Source organism: Cnephaeus nilssonii (genome assembly GCF_951640355.1).
Source record: "Cnephaeus nilssonii genome assembly, chromosome: 8".
NCBI lineage: Eukaryota > Metazoa > Chordata > Mammalia > Chiroptera > Vespertilionidae > Cnephaeus > Cnephaeus nilssonii.
In genome coordinates, this window is record NC_137079.1 from 93,404,641 (window position 1) to 93,425,988 (window position 21,348).

Genomic DNA, 21,348 nt, shown 5'->3' on the forward strand with positions numbered 1-21,348 from the left:
AAAATTAAGTTCATCATGTATCATTTCTAATAGCTAAAAACTAGAAACAACTTAAATATTCAACAAGGTAGATTAATATATACTATAAATACGAAAAAACTAACGCTACATATATCAATACATATAAATGTAAAAAATGTTAAGTGAAAAAGTTATAATGTATCTGTATTAAGATTAAATTGATGAAAATACTATATATTGCAAAATAATACATACTATGAAAGTACAAAGACATGCACAAGTATAAAACAAAATTCAAGAGGGGAAAAACAGGAAATATTATGTTTCATTTCTTAAAAAATAAAAAGTTCTGAAGCATATGTAGATGTGACAGATATTTATTTTATTGTTCTGTATCTTTATTTGTTACATTAAATACTGAATGTTTTAAAAGTACCCTTCTGCAATCTACTAATTACTTAAGAGTATGATTTCAGAAAAAGCTATTTCTTTCCAGCACTATTTATCACCTTACTAACCTTTGCTGGTCCAACATGGGAGAGGATACTGTAGTTGTCTTCCTGTCCTTCTTGCTGGTTGAAGATGATGACTTAGGGCTTGATTTTCGCTTTGGAGATTTGCTAGACTTTCTTAGAGAAGGTGATGGAGATAACTTTGATCTAACCATTTCTGGTGAAACCTTTCAAAAAATTCAGTAAGTCAATTCAGAAACTCCTCCAGTCATGGTTATAATAATCAGGCAGCAAAGCACTGGTTTTTAAACCATACCAAAATTAAGATGAAATATTAAGTGTTATTACGATAGCCATGTATTGATAGTAGTCAGACTTATGAACCTATGCTTTTAAACAAAATGCTAATTAACTCCCTTAAATAATAGTAATACCAACAAAACAAAATGAAGTTATGAAATTTCAAAATCTCCTAAAAAAAATCACAAATTATATTCGAATAAATTCTCTCTCTACTCTTTAGTAATGAAACAATTATTCTGGAAATAGCATGGGCCTAAACAACAGACATATATATATTCAAATCCCATTTTACATTAGCTGGTGACTCTGGGCAACAGAACTTCAGTTTTGTTCACCCGTTTATTATCTATTTAACTAATAAAGTAATGTGAAGATTAAATGATTAACACATATGAAATGACTGATATAGAGCAAGTTGACCAATATGTGTATCAATAGCCCAATACAATTTAAGATGTGCCAAGAAGCTAATGAGTTCTCTGGTCAATATTCATGTTGATGTTAATCGACTAACATATTTCAATAAATAGCATACCTCCTTTTTAATAATAATTTCTTCTCTCTTTTCCATGTTTTCTTGTTCCAGCTTCATTAATTCCCTCTGTATTTTCTGACGCTTCATTTCCAATGACAACTCATGAACATAATCATAATTAATATCTCCATTGTCAGAATCTTTAAACAAAAAATCTCATTACTTTTAAGAAACTATCATAATAATCTCTATAAAATCTAGAGAATCTTTTCAAATAATTTTTATACAAATCAAAATAGTAAAGCCTTTATTAGATTAACATACTTCTAAAAGATAAAAGAAATATACTGTTTCTATAAAGGATTAAAATCAATATGGCTGATTTATGAAAAGCCAAATATTTTTAAGGTTTCTGGATTTGCTGGAAGTAATTTTGGGTTGTTGGGAGTTGCAGTTTTGATTAAGAGATGGGATTTTTAAAAGATAAAATAAAACAATTATAAATCCTAAGCATTAAACATACCAAAGCCTTCAATATTACACGCTGCATATAAAATTAATCATTACCTCCTTAATTTTCTTAAAGACTCATTAGTACTAAATAAAGGTTACATTAGTTGGGCAATATTGCTTCTATAGTGTTTTTTTTTTAATTAGTGGCACAACTGATTTGTAACTAAATACGGTTAACTATTTTTTTTTAATATATTTTATTGATTTCTTACAGAGAGGAAGGGAGAGGGATAGAGAGCTAGAAACATCGATGAGAGAGAAACATCGACCAGCTGCCTCCTGCACACCCCCTACTGGGGATGTGCCCGCAACCAAGGTACATGCCCTTGACCGGAATCGAACCTGGGACCTTTCAGTCCACAGGCCGATGCTCTATCCACTGAACCAAACCGGTTTCGGCCGGTTAACTATTTTTAATACTAATGTGTACATGAGCTAATTTCTGAAGGATCTGTAACATTTTCATTAAAAGTGATTTGTACTAGTTCCTTAGATTAGAACTGTACATCTCCTCAGTGGATCAGATACTATGTTTCTATTTCTATTCATCTCTTCCAATGGAGGTGGGTAGCAAGGAAGAAACTTGGTTAAGGAAAAGAAAAGTAAGAGTGGTGTGCAGAGCTATTTCATTATAATACAGACAAGTTTTCAATGGCTATTGGCACCACCACCCAATATCTCATTCTCATTTGCTATAAATGCCAAGAAGCCTGGAGGTGGGGATTTTACTGACTTCTAACCTAACACATGACTAGTTGGGCTTGATGGATTACAAAATGAGGTACCTTCTCAAACTATATTTTTAGCACTTAAGAACACCATTTCTTAACCTGGAGTAAAGAAATAAAATGAACTAAAAAACAAAGATATCTAGTTCTACTAGACTGCTTAAAGCACAAGAAAATGGACATCATTGTCATGTATGGATAAAATACAATAGAATGTCAACTATCCACTTATGCATGGGGACTGAGTGTAGCAAACCAGGTGCACTGGTTATATATCTGTTATCTGTGTGATTAAACTTGATTACTCATGTTATATTAGAATATAACAACTTCTCAGTAAATATATAAACTAGACTAACACATGTTTATCAGTCACAAAACAATCATTAAGTGGCATATAACATTTACTAGGTAAATTAATTAGAGATGGTGAATTAAATTAAAAATGGATCTATCTAGTTACTATTTTACTTCCCATTGACATAGATCAGTAAATAATAGGGTTGGAAGACATGGTTTGATTGTATTCTTAAATTATTAATAGACAGATGAAATTTTATAACTACATATTAAGGGTAAACAAAGAGTATTAACAATAATACTGTGCCCATCAAAAAGCTGCTATGTGGAAATATCACCAATACAGAATACATGTAAGAACTGAGAAGTTGGCTTTCAGACTTCATTCCCAACCACCCAACCAAGGAAGTAGGCCTGAACAGTTAAAACACATGTCAAAGACAATGTATGTACTACAGCTAATGTAATTTGCTTAAAGGGAAGTTTGAGTCTTTAATCAGAAACTATTTTTATTTTATGCATATTTTTATAATCAAAAGAAAGATGCCTTTCTAGTCCATAAGAAATGGGCTACAAAGTAGGCATGTTGTTAATAAACTAAATGGGCTACAAAGTAGGCATGTTGTTAATAAACTTTCTCTCCCATCACCATTTCCCCCCTCTATGCCCTCTTCCAGCTCCACCACCACTGCCGCACAATCACCACATTGTTTGCTGTCCATGTCCATGAGTTCTCTCTTTTTTGCTCACCCTTCCACCTACCCCCAAATGCTCCTTCCCATTGATAGTGACTGCAAGTGACAGTCTCCTGACCAAAATAGCAACAAAATAATTACAATTGCCTTATTAAAATTAATTCATATAGAAGATTCTGTCATCAGAAAAACTAATTAAAATGGCATATTTAAGAAGGCAACTTAAAAAAAATATATAACAAAAACACATGTAATACATAAGGTTGACTTTCTTTATATATAAAAAATTCTTACCAATTAAAAAAAGAATGGGTAAAGGACATAAACAGGCAACTTACAAAAAGAAAGAAATGTAAATGATATATAAATATGCTATTTTCATGTATTAAAGAGCCATTTTTTTCTAATTAGAATATTAGGTATTGGCAAAGGTACATATAAAAAATGTTCATTCTCTAGTGACAGCAATATGAACTAGTACATCTATCCTGGAAAATAATTTGGCAATATGGGTAAAGCTTTAAGAACATTCTAAACTTTTAGCAATTTTACTTTTAGTAATTGTATATAAATAATCATCTCTCTCTCTCTCTCTCTCTCTCTCTCTCTATATATATATATATATATATATATATATATATATATATATATATAAATAAATATATATGTATAAAAAAGCCAAGTGACTGGAACGACCAGTTGCTATGATGAGCACTGCAGTGACCAACCTGCCCAACGGGGCCCGATCGGCCTGACCAACCTCCTGCAGCCCCTCTCCCTGGGCGGCCCTTCCCCAATTGGGGGCGGGGTTGGCCAGCCAACCTCCCATGTACCACACCCCCACCAGACCCACCCCCCATCAGCCCTCATTGGGGCAGGTGGCCGGACCCCACCTGTGCATGAATTTGTGCACCGGGCCTCTAGTCTAGACCAATAAAAGGGTAATATGCAAATTGGTCAGGACGCCCTCACAGTAACATCTGGCTGCATGGGGCCACAAGGCCAGCAGGGAGGTTAAAGAGGGACAACCAAATGACTGAGCAAGCAGGCTGTGTGGGGTGACCAGGCAGTTGGGGGGGGCAGTTGTGGACGATTAGGCTGGCGGGAGGGGGAGCAGTGAGGGGTGACTAGGACAGTGGGGGGGGGGGGATTGGGGGTAACCAGGCCAGCAAGGGGGGGGGAGTTGGGGGTGACCAGGCAAGCAGGCCGAGGAGGGGGCAGTGAGGGGCGACCAGGTCGGCAGAGGGGGCAGTGAGGGGCGACCAGGCTGGCTGGGGGGGGGAGGGGAGTTAGGGTCGATTAGGCTGGCAGGCAGAGATGGTTAGGGGTGATCAGGCTGGCAGGGCAGTTAGGAGCGATTAGGCAGGCAGGTAGGTGAGCATTTAGGAGCCAGCGGTCCCGGATTGTGAGAGGGATGTCCAACTGCCGGTTTAGGCCTGGGGATCAGACCTCTAGTAGATATATAAAAAGTATAACAATTAACATGTCAAGCACCCAGCCTGTTTTGTCTTCCAGACGGGAAGTATAGTGTCAGTCACTGGTGACTGACATGGGGCTTAATGTGTTAAAGACTACATACCACGTGCACCGGTTAATAACGCGAATTTTGTAATCAAAGAAAACACGATAATTTCAAGAGAAACATCAAAAGTGCTTTATTCAAAGTAATGTCCATTGCTAGCTACACATTTCCCCCATCTTTCAGGTAATTAGTGGATACCGTCCCAATAAAACTTTTGTTTTGAGGCAAACCATTCAGAGACCCAATTTTCCACTTCTTCATACCTTTTGAAGTGCTGCTCAGAAAGTGTGTGTTCCATCGATCAGAACAAGTGGTAATCTGAAGGAGCAAGGTCTGGTGAATACAGCGGGTGGGTTAATACTTCCCAGGCAAGATCTTTTAATGTATCTTTAACTGGTTTTGAAGTGTGTGATGTGTGATGGTGCATTATCATGAAGCAAAATTACTTTGCCGTGTCTTCTGGCTCATTCTGGTCAATTCATGATCAAAGTGTGCTTAAAATTGATTATTTGTTGTTGGTAGCAATCAGTATTAACGGTTTCAGCTGGTTTTAGAAGCTCATAATACACCACACCTTCCTGATCCCACCAAATGCAGAGCATTGTCTTCTTTCCGAAGCGATTTGGCCTTGCAGTTGATGTTGATGGTTGGCCTGGATCAACCGATGATTTTTTGCATTTGGGATTCTCCAAATAAATCCACTTTTCTTTGCCAGTCACAATGCTATGCAAAAAAGACTTTCTTTCGTGCTGTTGAAGCAACATTTTACTGATGACTTTTCGGTTTTCCATTTGTCTTTCATTCAGTTGATGTGGCACCCATTTTCCTTCCTTTAAAAACTTTCCCACTGCTTGTAAGTGATTAAAAATTGTTTGCTGAGCAACGTTTAATCTTTCTGCAAGTTGTTTTTGAGTTTGACACACATCTTCATCCAATAATGCTTGTAACTGTTGGTCTTCAAACTTTTTCGGTTGACCTCGATGTCCTTTGTCTTTCACATTGAAATCATCACTTGTAAACATGAGATGGAGCATCTTTACCATAAGTTTCCCGAAGTATACGATAACTTTCAGCAGCACTTTTCTTCAAAATAAAGTAATGAATTAAAACTTCCCGCAAATGCTCTTTTCTTGACATGAAACTCAACATTTTTAATGTAAAAATATCTATGATGTTTACACCTTCAGAAAATTTGACATAATGAAGTTTTAAAGCTTGCTGTCAATACAACAAAATAGCATACCTATCAAATCACATATATATCAACATATGTGTAACTCCATCTTTTGAAAAAAAAATCCCATTATTAACCAGTACACCTGGTATATATTTAAGTACTTCTTTTTGTCTTTTATTTCTGGGCAATTTGATTTTATTCTTTTTCACGTGTAAAACATAGTGATTAGACATTTCTAGAACATACGAAGTGATAACCTGATAAGCCTAGTAGTAGCAACCTGGCATCATACATAATTATTACAATATTATTGACTATTGTTCCTTATTGACATTACATTCCAAGGGCTATTTTATAATTGTCAATTTACACTTCTTAATCCGTTCACCTTTTTCAGCAGGTTTCCCAAAGCCCCACCCATCTAGCAATAATCAGTATGTTCTCCATATCTATCAGCCTCTTTCTGTTTTGTTCATTTTTTTTAGATTCCACAAAAAAATGAAATCATGTATTTGTCTTTTCTCTGTCTGACTTATTTCCCTTAGCATAATACATTCTAGGTCCATCCATGTTGTCTCAAATGGTAAGATTTCATTCTTTTTTATAGCCAAGTATTATTACATTGTATATATTTACCACATCTTCTTTATCCAGTCATTTATTGACAGGCATTTAGGTTGCTTCCATATATTGGCTATTGTAAATAATGCTGCAATAAACATAGGGATGCACATATCATTTCAAATTAGTGTTTTGGACTTCTTTGGCTTGATACCCCAGAAGTGCAATTGCTGGGTCATAAGGTATTTCTATTTTTAATTACTAAGGAATCTCCATGTTTTCTATAGTGGCTGCACCAATTTGCAATCCCACCAACAGTGGATGAGGGCTCCCTTTTCTCCACATCCTTGACAACACTTGTTTATTCTGACAGGTGTGATATCTCATTGTGTGTTAATTTGCATTTCTCTAATAATTAGTGACACTGAACATCATTTCATATATTGACTGACCATATGTATGTCCTCTATGTATTTATTTTTCAGTTTTTTTTTCTTGTAATTGATGCCTAGTTTCATAGCATTGTGGTAAAAAAAAACAAACATGCTTGATATGATTTCAATCTTCTTAAATTTATTGGGACTTGTTTTGTGGACTACCATGTGGTCTAATGTGGAAGAATGTTCTATGTACACTTAAAAACAATGTATATTCTGTTGCTTTTGGGGTGAAATGGGTTAAGCATGTGTTCCAATGTGTTTTTGAAGGCTGTTGTTTCCTTATTGATTTTCAGTCTAGATAGCTATCCATTAATGTCATTGGGGTGCTAAGTCCCCTACTATGACTGTATTACTGTCAATCTCTCCCTTTGTCTGTCCATTTGTGCTTTATAGTTAGGCGCTCCTATGTTGTTTCATAAAAGTTTACAAGTGTTATGCTACCCCAGATAATTTTTGTTTCCATTTCCATGAAATAATCCTTTTCCATCTCTTTACTTTCAGTCTGTGTCTATCAATCTGAAATTGGTCTCTATGTATGAGTGGTGTTTTCTTTTCTATTCAGCTACCTTATATCTTTTGATTGGAACATTTAATCCACTTACATTTAAAATGATTACTAAAAGGTATGTAGTTATTGGCATTTTATTATTTGTACTTATGACTCCTCTTCCTCCTTCCCTCCCCCTCCTTTTGCTTCTTCTTCTTACTTCTTCAAGAAGTCCCTTTAACATCTCTTGTAATACTGGTTTGGTGGTGACTAACTCCTTTAGCTTTTTCTTGTCTGGAAAGCTTTTGATCTCTCCTTTAATTTTTAATGATAGCCTTGCTAGGTAGAGTAGTCTTGATTGTAGGTCCTTGTATTTCTTCACTTTTAATATTTCATGCCAATCCCTTCTGGACTTCTAAGTTTCTGTTGAGAATAAAGCTGACAGTCTTATGAAAGCTCCCTTGTAGCAACTAATGGGATTATTGGATTAGTATGTACATTCCTTTTGCCAGGTTAGGGAAATGTTCAGTCATTATTTCTTCAAATAGGTTCTCAATTCCTTGCTCTCTCTTGTCCTTCTGGGACCCGTGATGTGAAAGTTGTTACGCTTGGTGTTATTCCAGAGGTCCTTTAAATTATCCTCATTTTAAAAATTTCTTTTTGCTTTTTGATGATTTGATTGGGTGTTTTCTGCTATCTTGTCTTCCAAATTGCTGATTCAATCCCCTGCTTCATCTTATCTACTGGATTCCTTCTAGTGTAGTCTTCAATTCAGTTACTGTATTCTCATTTCTGACTGGTCCTTTTTTTATGGTTTCTATGTCCTTTTAAATGCTTACTATCTCTGTTTGAGTTTACACTGAGATCATCCATTCTTCCCCTAAAGTCCCTGAGCAGCCTTATAACTATTGTTTTTAACTCTGCATCTGGTATTTGGTTGCTTCCATTCCATATCATTATTTTTCTGGGGATTTCTCTTGTTCTTTCATTTAGGACATATTTCTTTGTGTCCTCATTTTGGCTTCCTCTCTGTGTTTGCTTCTATGTACTAGGTAGATCTGCTATGTCTCTCAGTCTTGGCAGTATGGTCTTATGATATAAGTGACCCAGGAGGCCCAGTGGTGCAGTCACCCTGATCACCTGAGCTAGATGTTCCAGGAGAATCCCTTGTGTGAATTGTAATGTGCCCCCCTACTGTAGTTGAACCTTGATTGCTATTGGCACATCAGGGAATAGTGTTGACCTGTAGGCTAACTGGCTGTGAGGACTAACCACAACCAGAGAGTACAAACTGCTTTGTGGTGGCTCTCCCCATGGAACAGATTCACCCCAGCAGGGCTCTGGTGCCTGCCAAGACCACCCATTGTGTGTGCTGCTAGAGGAGTTAATTGGGTGGTACTCTGTTATGGTCTCAAATTAGCTACAAGGTGTATTGGTTCTGGGGCCTTTGGGTAAGTTTCTGGTGTAGGCCAAGGTCAGCTGCTCCCTATGATAATCTGGGGTTACCTGGTAGAACATACAAAGTGATCTATAGTTGGCTGCTGCCTGTGCTGGGCCTGGAGGCATGTGGGAGAGGCCATGATGCTAAAATCAAGGCTGGCGGTACTAGTACCAGGCTTGGGACCAGAGAAAAATGCACAGGATACCCTGAGGCCAGCTGCCAGCTGCCCATAAGGCTCAGTCACTGAAAGAGTTGTGGGCTATACACAAGTTGGGTGAGACAGAGTCTCAGAAAGAGCAGAATGGGGAGAGTGGTGTTCACCAGGTTAATACAGATTCAGATTTGGTACCAGTGCCAACCCTAGGGCCACTCAGCAAGAGGGACAGGTCACAGTTGCTGCCTGCCTGGTGCCTATGGACTTCCAAGAGTTTTGAAGAAAATACTGTAGCTGATTACTTGATCAAGTCTGGCTGCCCACTGCTAAAAGAGCCTGTGGTGGTGCATGTACGGGATTCCTCTGCAATGAGATATTCCTCCCAATTCTCAATTACCTCTGGGTGTGGGGCCAACCCGTTTTGCAACTCTGCCCCCCTACCAGTCTTGACATGGCTACTTTATAACTTTAGTATAAACTTTTAGTCCTATAACTTTTAGTTATAGGACTACTATTCACCTAGTCTTCAGATGGTTATCCAGACTGACTGTTCTATAATTTAGCTATAGTGCCAATGTGGTCATAAGAAAAGGCAAGCACAGAGTTTACCTCTTCTGGCTTCCTGACTGGACATTAAAAAAGATTTGGAAAAACATGTAAAACATGCCACCAACTCACAATTTTTATTTTTGTTTTGCAAAGCATAGTTATTTTCCATATAATTTTATGTTGGGTTTATTACTGTTATTGTAAAATGAATTAATGAGTAAATATTTTAAAAATTTCTCATATTCAATTTCTAATATGGGGTCCTTAAAAAGAATGTAAATTTTTAGACATACCATTACAGACCAATTTCTTTTACATTTAGCTAAAATTGCATTCACTTTGAAAATGCAGAAGGAATGGTAAGTCTATAAAACCAGTTCAGTGTCACTATCTGGGGACAGGCGTGACTGTCTAAATCCATGATACAATATTTTTTCAAACAGATAACTGTAAATCATAAAGATACACTATTTCCAAAACCTGCCAGTTTCAACCAAGAGAAAACATAAATAGCCATGTGAATACTTTGTAAGTGAAATCACCATAAAAGACATTTACTCATCTTTTAAAATAATCCACAATAATAAAAGAGTAAGATGCAAACTGACCATACCTTCGCGATGCCCACCAGCCAATCAGGAGTGAGTATTCAAATTAACCCAATAAAGATGGTGGGTTAATTTGCATACGCAGGCGCCGGGAGGCTGGGGGCGGGACAGGATGCTTGCGTTGTCGCCATGGCGACAATGCAGGCGTTCCACACTGCCCCAGCTGCTCCTGGCTTCTGGGCAGCATGGGAAGGCAGAAAGGCGGCTCCGGGCCGGAGCGAAGGCAGTGCCGGCAGCCAGGGCAAGGAAGGCCCATTCTTGCACGAATCTTCGTGCATTGGGCCTCTAGTTGCATATATAAAAGGTTCTTGTAATAAAGTCACTTTAGTATTTTTTTTAGAGGAAAGTCTAGAATATAGCATTGGCAATCAACAGTTAAGGAAGAGATAGACTATAAGGAGTCTATATAAAAACAAAGAGCCTGAACAGAAAGACAGAAAATCTGAAAAGTGATAGATGGAAGCCAAGGGGAAAAGTACTTCAGGAAGGCAGAGGTTCCTGAATGTGTTATGTGCTGCACAAAGGTTATAAAAGATGGAGTCAAGAATGTCTCCATTTATTTAGCAAAGAGAGGGTTATTGGGGACCTTGAAAACCAATTGTAGTGAAGACATGGGTCAGAAGACTGAATAAATATGAGGTGAAAAGTAGAGACAGTAAGGTATAGAACCCTTTTAAGAATTTAATTACAAAGTGGGAACAAACAGGGTGATGGCTAAAAGTATCATGGGGAGAAGAAAAAATGTGTCAAGATGAATGTTAAAAGATATAAGAGAATGCATCCTATATAATAAAAGCCTAATATGCAAATCGACTGAACAGCAGAACGACTGGCCGCTATGATGCAAACTGACCACCAGGGGGCAGACGCTCAACACAGGAGCTGCCCCCAGTCTGCAGGCCCCAGGCCAGCCAAGGCAGGTGCCAGCGGGGGGCCCCCCTATCAGCCCGCCAGTTGCCCTGCAGATCAGCCTTGATCGCCGGCCAGGCCTAGGGACTCTACCCATGCATAAATTTCTTGCATCAGGCCTCTAGTATTAAATAAACAAGATTGTAAAGGTGGGAGGAATTTAGATCCAGAATACAGGGGAATATAACCTTATACAGCAGGGGAAGGCCTCTTCCACAGAACAAAAGGGAAATAAAGTTTAGGCGTACATAAAAAACTAGTTTGTAAGTGTTTATTTTCAGGAAGTTGAGGCAGCTTGTGGATGAAAAGTTCTATCACCTTTGTGTAGTAAAGAGCAAGCAGGACAAATAAAGGGATTAGAAATTTAAGGAGAAGTTTTTGAAATAGGTACTATGAAAACATGGAGAAAAATGACAGGTTTTTCTGAACCTTTTAAATTTTTAATAAAATGTATGCATTATTGTAATAGAGAAATTTTACTTTTAAAGATAGGAAGTTTTTAAGAAGTTTCAGAAAAATTTTAATCCCAAAACAAGTAAAATAAAAAGAAAAGAATGTTGGGTATGTTGAGTTAATTCCTTACTATTCCAGAAAAGTTAGCTATCCAATTTTGAAGAGTCAAGGTTTCTAATATTTTATTTTCAACAACATTCGTGCACGGGGTGGGAGGGTGGGGGTCTCAGCCTGGCCTGCACCCTCTGCAATTTGGGATCCCTACCCTTTTTCTTATCTAGCTAACCTCTTCACATTTAAAAAAAATTAACTGAAATACCACCTACTCTAGGAAATCCTCTTTGAACAAATCTCTTTACAATCTATATTGTTTCCATAGTATACCATTCTTTTTCTTTAGCAGCAACTTAAGAGTTGATGCAATGTGCTTCTCATTCTTGCGTCTGAATTTTTTCTTGTTGCTCTTGTAATAGTGAAGCTTATCCAATTTACATTTGCCTTTCAAGGGCTTATATTTGGTTCAGTTTCTAGTTGGCTCCCTGCTTTTTTTTAAGCAATAAATTTGGGTTGTGATAGGAAGCCTCACTTGTAATCAAGCCTGTAGGTCTCCCTGTCTGACTATTTTTATAATACTTTTCACTTTAGCATACCAGAGATTGTGTTCATTTATAGAAAATAACAATAAATGTCACCTGATCATTTGATCTAGTAATATCTTATAGCAAGATGTATTATTCTGGTAATTTAACTATTACAAAACTGAGGCATACAGAAATAAATCACATTGAACAATAAAGAATGACTCAAATATCAAAGCATAGTACACTTAGGGCCTCCCTTGTCTTGTGCCTCAGATATAACATAGCACACAGTTCACATGGAATTCAGCTTCCTTTAAAATAGGAAGGGATGCCATACTCATGAAGCAGCTACTTCCACACATTTTTTTATTTATTTAATTCACAGCACATATTCTTTGTACTAATTGTTGGAAAATCACCCTAGCAATTACCTCTCCTCCTCTCTGTATTGTTGCCTTACATTCTGATGTCATTACTGGGCTTTTATCATCCACTTGCTCTAATAAGATTATGAATTATTTAAGGACAGAGATCATGACTTGAGCTTGTGTTTCTCTGTCATGGTGCCTAGATAAATACTCAAATGCCATCCAGTCCAAATGACAGTGATGAGAGAGGCCCACCGTTGCTGGAGACCTCTGACTTTTATTTAAGAGGCCTCACTTGCTCTTTGCCTTTACAGAGGGGTGAGTAGGGGCTGAGGGAATTTGGGGAAACCCAGATAGAATTCTCCTCCTGAAAGATTTTGCTAAGCTGGCGCCCGGGACCTCGGGCGGCTTTTTCGCCCAAGACCGCCGGGCAGCTTCTTCCCCCGGGACTGCCGGGCATTTGTCCAATTAAAACCCAAACACACAGCAACAACAAAGGCACTGGTCTCCTACTGCTAATGCATGGGGATCAAACCCTAGCCTGCAGGAACTCACCCACACAGTCAGGACTAGGCTGATGGGTGGACCTGGGCTGGTGCTCCTAACTCTGGGGAGAGGGAGACTTCCTGTGACTGCAGGCTAGAGGCCCTGGACTTTGCGCCATGCAACCAACAGGTCCATAGCACAGGCTGGTCAGCGGAGCAGCTTCTTTGCCTGGGACCGCCAGGTGGCTTGGCTTGGCCTCTTCACCCCGGAACCGCAGGACGGCTTGGCTTGGCCTCTTCGCCCCGGGACCACCGGACGGCTTGGCTTGGCCTGGCCCCCTGCGGGTTTGTGTCTCCACTCCAGCCCCCCTGCATGTTGTTCTCTACGGCTCTGGGGCCGGGTGTGGGCCACGCTGTGTTGTTCCCTCAGGGGCCCCTCCTCCTGAGCTGGTTGTGACTGTTGCTGCGTCCTGGCCTAATTTGCATATTACCTCTTTATATATACAGATTGGTCAAACACAATGGAACATTACAGCTGCCTTTACAACTACAGGGTGTCTCCCCCAAATGTATTCATACACTTTGAATAATTACAAAGGGAGTGTTTATTAAAATACATTTCACTTTCAAAATTGAGCTATTAGCTGCTAAAGTGTGTATACATTTTGGGGGGACACACTATATTTTCTAAGCGATATTAGTTTGGCTTATGAAATCCCAATGAACTAATCACAGGAGAGTTTCCTGTTTGTTCTTAGAAGCACTCTTCAACAGACAATGCTGTTCAAAGATGGAATAAATTCCCTTAAAAAGTACTGATGTTCAAATTACTGAAGAGGCATTTAGGGTACAATTCAAGTATTATACTAGGTAAGTTTTCAGAGATTGTTCTTAGTTATAGGCGTAACTATTTTAGGTTTGCAGGCTCTTGGCTTTCCACAAAGATTCAACTCATCCATGGGAGCTCAAAAACAGCTACAAAAAATATGTAACCAAATGGATATGGCTATGTTCCAACCAAGTTTTTTTTTTTGCAAAGAGGTGCCTGGTCCACAATTTTAATTTTATAACCCCTGGTCTAAGTTTTCAGCTTATGCTGAGAAGTTGCTTAAGTTCTTAAACTCTTTAGTTATATATAAGAAATAGCAAAGCTATTAAATTGAGAAAATTATATAAATTTTATTAAAATGCCTAGCACACCCAACACATTCAACAAATGAGTTCCCTTTCTCTATATTTAGATCTCTAAGAAGATCATAAAAGTGAACATTTGTGCCCTAACCAGTTTGGTTCAGTGGATAGAGTGTGGGCCTGCGGACTGAAAGGTCCCAGCTTTGATTCCGGTCAAGGGCATGTACCTTGGTTGCGGGCACATCCCCAGTGGGAGGTGTGCATGAGGCAGCTGATCAATGTTTCTCTCTCATCGATGTTTCTGACTCTCTATCCCTCTCCCTTCCTCTCTGTAAAAAATCAATAAATTAAAAAAAAAAAAAGTGAATATTTGTAGTATGGAAAATAAATCCTTATTTGTTAAGTCAATGACTCAAAGATGATTTTGCTAATTTTTCATAAAAAAAATCCCAGATCATGCTTATTATTGGATTTGGATCTCTTTTGAAAAATGAAAGTCAACAATACCTTTTAAATAATTTTCCCAGGTCTTTAAAATTTTTTAATCTTTTAATCTTTTATGAAAAACAACAAATATAAATTTAGATTTAATTTTTTAACCCTGATGTTGAGGAACTGAAAATCTACAAAAGTAATAAAATTCCAAAGGACTGTGATGGTGCACAATAAAGTTATAGGAAGAAAAAAAGGAAGGGGAAGTTGAAAAATGCAGTGTAAACAGTTTTTTCTGCCTTTGTTCTTCAATTATATGCCATTTTCTACTGATAGGGAGATCACAGTTGAAAAGTGTTTTGAACCTACTCATTTACTGATGGGCACTTGGGCTGAAGCCCAAAAAAGTGTCTGTAAAGTGAATAATCAATAAATTGACTATAAAAAGATTTTTGAAACTCACCATCTCTATTAGTCTCCCACTCTACATTTTCTTCTTCACTTTCTGGAGTTCTCTCCTTGGTGATTTTTATGTCTTCCTTTTCTCTATGTCTCCCCCTTGAAGATTCTTTCTAAAAAGTACATAAATACACAGAAATTACTGTCATTTTTTAAAAAATTGAATGAGATAGTTATTGTAATACAAAATATTTCTAACTTCATTCATCTTTGTTTTAACAAAGAATCAGTTTTGCAAATAATCACTTATCCACTAAGTAGAGGATGTGACAAGTTCTAGTGTAGCACCACAATGAAAAGACATTATAGAATACCTAGTCACTAAAGAACAGCGATGTAGTACATATAAGGAGTAACTAAGATTTTAAAATATACAAAGCAAATCTATTATTTTAAACTTTGATAGTGTGCTACATACTTTTTTGTGTGAAATTCACAGAGTAAAAGACAGTTTAAGATGGATAATATACACAAGGGTTTGTGATTTTAACATAACAGCATTTCCTACACACACTAAAGATAAATCCAAACTCATTAGAAATGCTTAAAAAAAGAGAGACTTGCCCTATTTTGATGAAAACAAAAATGGTAGCCAAAATAGTTAGAAATCAGTGCATACTAGTATACTGCGCATAAAAAAAGGTTTTACACTTTATTCTAGGTGTAATAGCAGCCTACTGACAAAACAGGATAATAGTAATTAGCTTATAAAATTTAATGAACATATATCACATAACAGAAAGACAACAAACCACAATTAACTAAGTGGTAAAAAAATAAAGTAACCAGTATCATATAATTATCTTCTCACCCACAGTGTATCACTTTTTTTTTAAAATTTCTTTATTGATTAAGGTGTCACATATTTGTCCTCATCCCCCCATTCCCATCCCACACCCCTCCCCAAGGATGCCCCAACCCCCTGTTGAACTTAACCATTGGTTAGGCTCATATGCATGCACACAAGTCCTTTGGTTGATCTCTCCCCCCTCCCCCCACCCTCCCCTATCCTCCCTCTGAGGCCCGATAGTCCGATCGATGACTCCTTGTTTCTGGTTCTGTTCTTGTTCATCAGTCTATGTTGTTCATCATTTCCCCTAGATGAGCGAGATCATGTGTCACTAGAGATATACTTATAAGAACTGAATGTGAGATGAGCAATAATAGTTATGCTGACAGGCAAATGAATCATTCTGTAGTGAGTTTCTTTCTGGACCAACAGTTCTTTTGAGACCCAATATCAATGTCCACCAGTTCCTTATGTGTACATGTCGGCACTGACCCCTCAGCTCTGGATGGTGGACAAATGGTGGTAATGCAGGTCCGACTCCCTCTGGTTTGGTCTCGGCCGGACCCAGGGGCACGGCTTCACCCGGACCCAGGTGCGCGCGGCCTCACCCGGGTCCAGGGGCACACGGCCTCACCCGGACCCGGGATCCAGCTTCACCCAGACCCAGGGGCGCGAGGCCTCACCCGAACCCAGGGGTGCGTGGCCTCACCCGGACCCAGGTGTGCGCGGCCTCACCCGGAGCCAGGACCCAGCCTCACCCGGATCTAGGGGCATATGGCCTCACCCGGACCCGGGATCCAGCTTCACCCGGACCCAGGGGCGCGAGGCCTCACCTGGACCCAGGGGTGCGTGACCTCTCCCAGACCCAGGTGCGCGTGGCCTCACCCGGACCCAGGTGCGCGTGGCCTCACCCGGACCCAGGACCCAGCCTCACCCGGATCCAGGGGCACACGGCCTCACCCGGACCCGGGATCCAGCTTCACCCGGATCCAGGGGGGCGTGACCTCACCCGGACCCAGGGGCTGTATCACCTTTTTTTAACATTAAATCCTGACTATGAAAGACCCTAACACACAAGGACAATAAAGGGTAAAAGTTCTTTTGGGGCATTATCAGACATAAAATTTGGCTGCTTAAAACACAAATTAATTTATCCTTGAAGACTTCTTTTATTTTTTCAATTTTATTTCTTTATTTATGTATTTGTTTATTTATATTATGTATTGATTTTGGTGTACAGTTTAGTGGTTAGACTATTGAAACTAGTAAATTTTATATTTTTAGGTATGTAGTCATGTTGTACTACTTGCTCAATGAAATGACATATGATTGCTGGTAAGACAACAGAAGCTGACATAAATCGTAAAAATTTCTGGTTGAACCCGACATGAAAAAAATGGCAAAAGTCTAAAAACAAAAAACAAAACAAAACCAACTCCTATTTATAGAGACAAGAGGAAAAAAGTAACATTATTCTTAAAATATATTCTATGGACTATCAGAAACTATTCTATATACCACATAACTTTTGAATGTTCTGTGGATTAAATCCACTATAAATATATATTAGTATGTATTCCAGGACCTTTCTTTCTTTCTTTTAAATATTCTTTATTGATTTCAGAGAGGAAGGGAGAGGGATAGAGAGATAGAAACATCAATGATGAGAGAATCATTGATCGGCTGCCTCCTGCACGCCCCATACTGGGGATCGAGCCCACAACCTGGGCATGTGCCCTTGGCCAGAATCGAACCTGAGACCCTTCAGTCTGCAGGCCCATGCTCTATCCACTGAGCCAAACCAGCTAGGGCTATGTTATGGTTTTTGTCTAAAGTATCATGTAATATCCAACTACAGATTACTTGAAAGAAGTTTCTGAGCAGTAGTAGTGCTTATACTATAAAATAAATATTCTGTGAAATTATAACAGAACTAGAGGCCCATTGCATGAAGATTCGTGCAATAGGCCTTCCTTCCCCTGGCTGCCGGCTCCGGTTTTCCTCCAGCACCCGGGACCCAGGCCTTCGCTCTGGCCGCTGCCGCCTTCCATCTTCGCTTTGGCCAGAGCGCTGCTCCTGTAGCTCCCTCTGCCCCCCGCTCTTCCCCTCATAGCAGGCATCCCGCCCAGCCACTCCGTGTATGCAAATTAACCCACCATCTTTTTTGGGTTAATTTGCATACTCACTCCTGATTGGCTGGTGGGTGTCGCGGAGGTATGGTCGATTTGCATATTTCTTTTATTAGTGTAGATATTTTTAACAGATTTAGAACCAGAAATGTAATCTCATTAAATTTCATTAACAATTTATATATATTATAATGACTTCTCTATTGTTTTTCAATATAACTCTGATACTATTCCCAAAGACCGTATATATTCAGTAAGTAATAAAGACTGAATGCAGTCTTCAATATTTGGAGAAATTTCAAGTTAGGAAATATGTTTTATTCTAATACTTTTGTCAATATCCCACCTCAAATCATAATATAGAAAATTATTTTAGAGCAGTGATGGCGAACCTATGACACGCATGTTAGCACTGACATGCGTAGCCATTTTTGATGACACGCGGCCACTGAGGCAGCCGCATGCCAAAGATGAAACATTTGCCGCTCCTGAGGATGAAACATTTGCGAAATAATGTTTTTTCCTCAAAGTGACACACTACCCGAGTTATGCTCAGTTTTTTGGCGAAGTTTGACACACCAAGCTCGAAAGGTTGCCCATCATTGTTTTAGAGAGTAAGGGGGAAGGAGGAGGGAGGAAGAGAGAAACATGGATGAGAGAGAAACATCAATCAGTTGTCTCCTGCAAGACCCCTACTGGGGATTGAGCCTGCAACCTGAGCATGTGCCCTGACCAGGAATCGAACCAGTGACCTCTTGGTGCATGAGACAATGCTCAATCCACTGAACCACACTGGCTGGGCAAGTATACATTTAACCTTATAAGAAATAATTGGCCAGACTAGAAAATTATTTTGATAACACTTATTGAGGCTAAGATCAGTAAAAAAAAATATTGTATATCCTCATTTCTCCAGTTCACCAGTATATAAATTGTTTAGGCATGTTATTGTCAAATAAAGTTATTTCCCCCTTCTCTGATATTCTAATAAACAGGGCCTGATATTACCTGTCCTATGTAGTACAGCATAGTCTGTTCTTTCACCTTCCTGTATTTCTTGAACAGAATGGCTTGTCCTCTTCTCATAAGTGCAAACATTAATTGAAAGGGCGACCATTTAATTTATTATCCTATCTAATAAAGAGGGAACATGCTAATTGACCCTCACGCCGTCCCAAAGATGGCAGCACTCACAGCCAATAAGGAGGGAATATGCTAATTGACTGCCCCTCCTCAAAGATAGTGGCGCCCACAGCCAATAAGGAGGGAATATGCTAATTGACTGCCCCTCCCTCAAAGATGGCAGTGCCCACAGCCAATAAGGAGGGAATATGCTAATTGACTTCCCCGCCCTCAAAGATGATGGCACCCACAGCCAATGAGGGAATATGCTAATTGATGCCCCTCCCTCAAATATGGCGGCACCCACAGCCAATAAGGAGGGAATATGCTAATTGATGCCCCTCCCTCAAAGATGGCGGCACCCACAGCCACAAGATGCCCAGTCTCCTCAGCCCCGCCAGGGCCGCAGGCACGCAGCAAGGCCGGGCCCGCCTGCAGGTGTCCCGGCCGCTCCGCGAGCCTGCCTCTGGAGTCCCTTAGTCCCCTCAGCTCCCCAGCCCCCCAGGGCTGGCCCGAGGCGCAGGCAAACCTTGGATGGAAGCTGCCCAGTCGCTCAGGGCCGCCCGAGGCTCAGGTAACCAGGGCCGGCCGAGGCTTGTGCTGCTGGCAGTGGCAGCAGCAGAGGTGTGATGGGGCGTCGCCTTCCCCTGCTTGCCAGGTCGCCTCCCGCCCCTGAGGGCTCCCAGACTGTGAGAGGGGGCAGGCCGGGCTGAGGGACCCCCCCCCGCCACCAGTGCGTAAGTTTTCATACACCGGGCCTCTAGTATGTTATAAATTAGTCACCCTGCAACATGTACATGTTAAAATATTTGTTAAAGACACACACAATATTTTAGCAGTGCCCTTGGACGGCGATATTTTAAGAATTCAGAATTTACTTGGATTTCTAAATATATTATGTAATACTGACAGTAGATCCTGGAGCAACAACCTGTGATCAAACTTGCTAATAATTTTTGCAGCAAAACAAACTTCTCCCATTGGGTTAAAACTATAGTTTTATGCCAATTAAGATCAGATTTTGCTGACAAATAAGACTATGCCTAACTTCCATTAAAACCCAAAATTTCTTACTGTTTTTTTCCTTTCCCACAGATTACTATTCCTAGTTTTCACTCCACATTAAGGCATATTTCTTTTACCATAATAACAACCAACCAATTTAGGTTTCCCCAGGGTGCCTCTCGCCTCCTACAACATAAGAATTCTTTCCTTCTGGCCACATCTGAATCAATAATTGATAACAAGATAATAGCTATTCACTTGATCGCTGAATCAAGTGAATTAGCAGCAAGGAGAATGGGATTATTATGACTAGATTACACTAACCAAGGCCCAGCTGTTAACTTTGGGTCAATTCCCCAAACCATAGTGCAGGTACAAAATGAAAAGGTGATAGAATGGATTCTGGGGAGTGTAAAAAATTTACCTTCTATACTTTTGATACTATACTTCACCTTCTCCAAGTTCCATGCTACATTTTTGATAACTGCATATACAATAACAAAAGTCTTTTCCAATCTAGTAAACATTTTCATTTTTACATTTAAGAAGAAACATCTTCCTGATGTACATAACCTTTTATACATTCCTATTTAGTGAAAGTTTCCTAGTAATCACCACTTTCATATTATCTGAACACCTCTTTATTATATCTTCTTGAAAAACTGTTTGCTAGGTATATATCTATGGGTTTACAGATGTTATCTCAACACTTGGAGAATATTATTCCACTGTGTTTTGGCTTCCATTGTCATTCTGTCATTCTGCTGCTTCTCTGTAGGAGGATTTGCCGGTTTTTTCCCTCAGGACATTTATAGTATTTTGTCTGTTTCTGGAGTTTTGCAGTTTCAATATAATACTCTACTTGACATGTATTGTCCTTTCTGTATCTGTAGATTTATATCTCATCAATTATGGAAAATGCCTAGTCACTACTTCTTTTAAATGTTGTCATTCTCACATTGTTGTCATTCTCACATTCTAATTTTCCTGGGATTACGAGTAGATGTACATTAGATTTTCTAAGTATTTTCCCCACATTTTTGAACCTCTTCAATATTTTCTATAACTCTGTCTCTATGTGCAGCATTCAGGATAAAATTTCAGCTCCATCTTTCAGT

At 39.2% G+C, this 21,348-nt stretch overlaps 1 protein-coding gene across 5 annotated transcripts in view; it reads right to left on the reverse strand.

Annotated features, from left to right (window-relative positions):
• Positions 1 to 21,348, reverse strand: part of ZC3H13 (zinc finger CCCH-type containing 13) — a 144,205-nt gene that overhangs the window by 94,183 nt on the left and 28,674 nt on the right. For all 5 annotated transcript variants that reach the window (XM_079778873.1, XM_079778876.1, XM_079778875.1 and 2 more), the window contains exons 5-7: positions 15,189 to 15,297; positions 1,252 to 1,391; positions 480 to 640 (exon numbers count right to left, since the gene is read on the reverse strand). In XM_079778873.1, the coding sequence (XP_079634999.1) occupies positions 480 to 640; positions 1,252 to 1,391; positions 15,189 to 15,297 (410 nt within the window). The remainder of the gene's footprint in view (positions 1 to 479; positions 641 to 1,251; positions 1,392 to 15,188; positions 15,298 to 21,348) is intronic.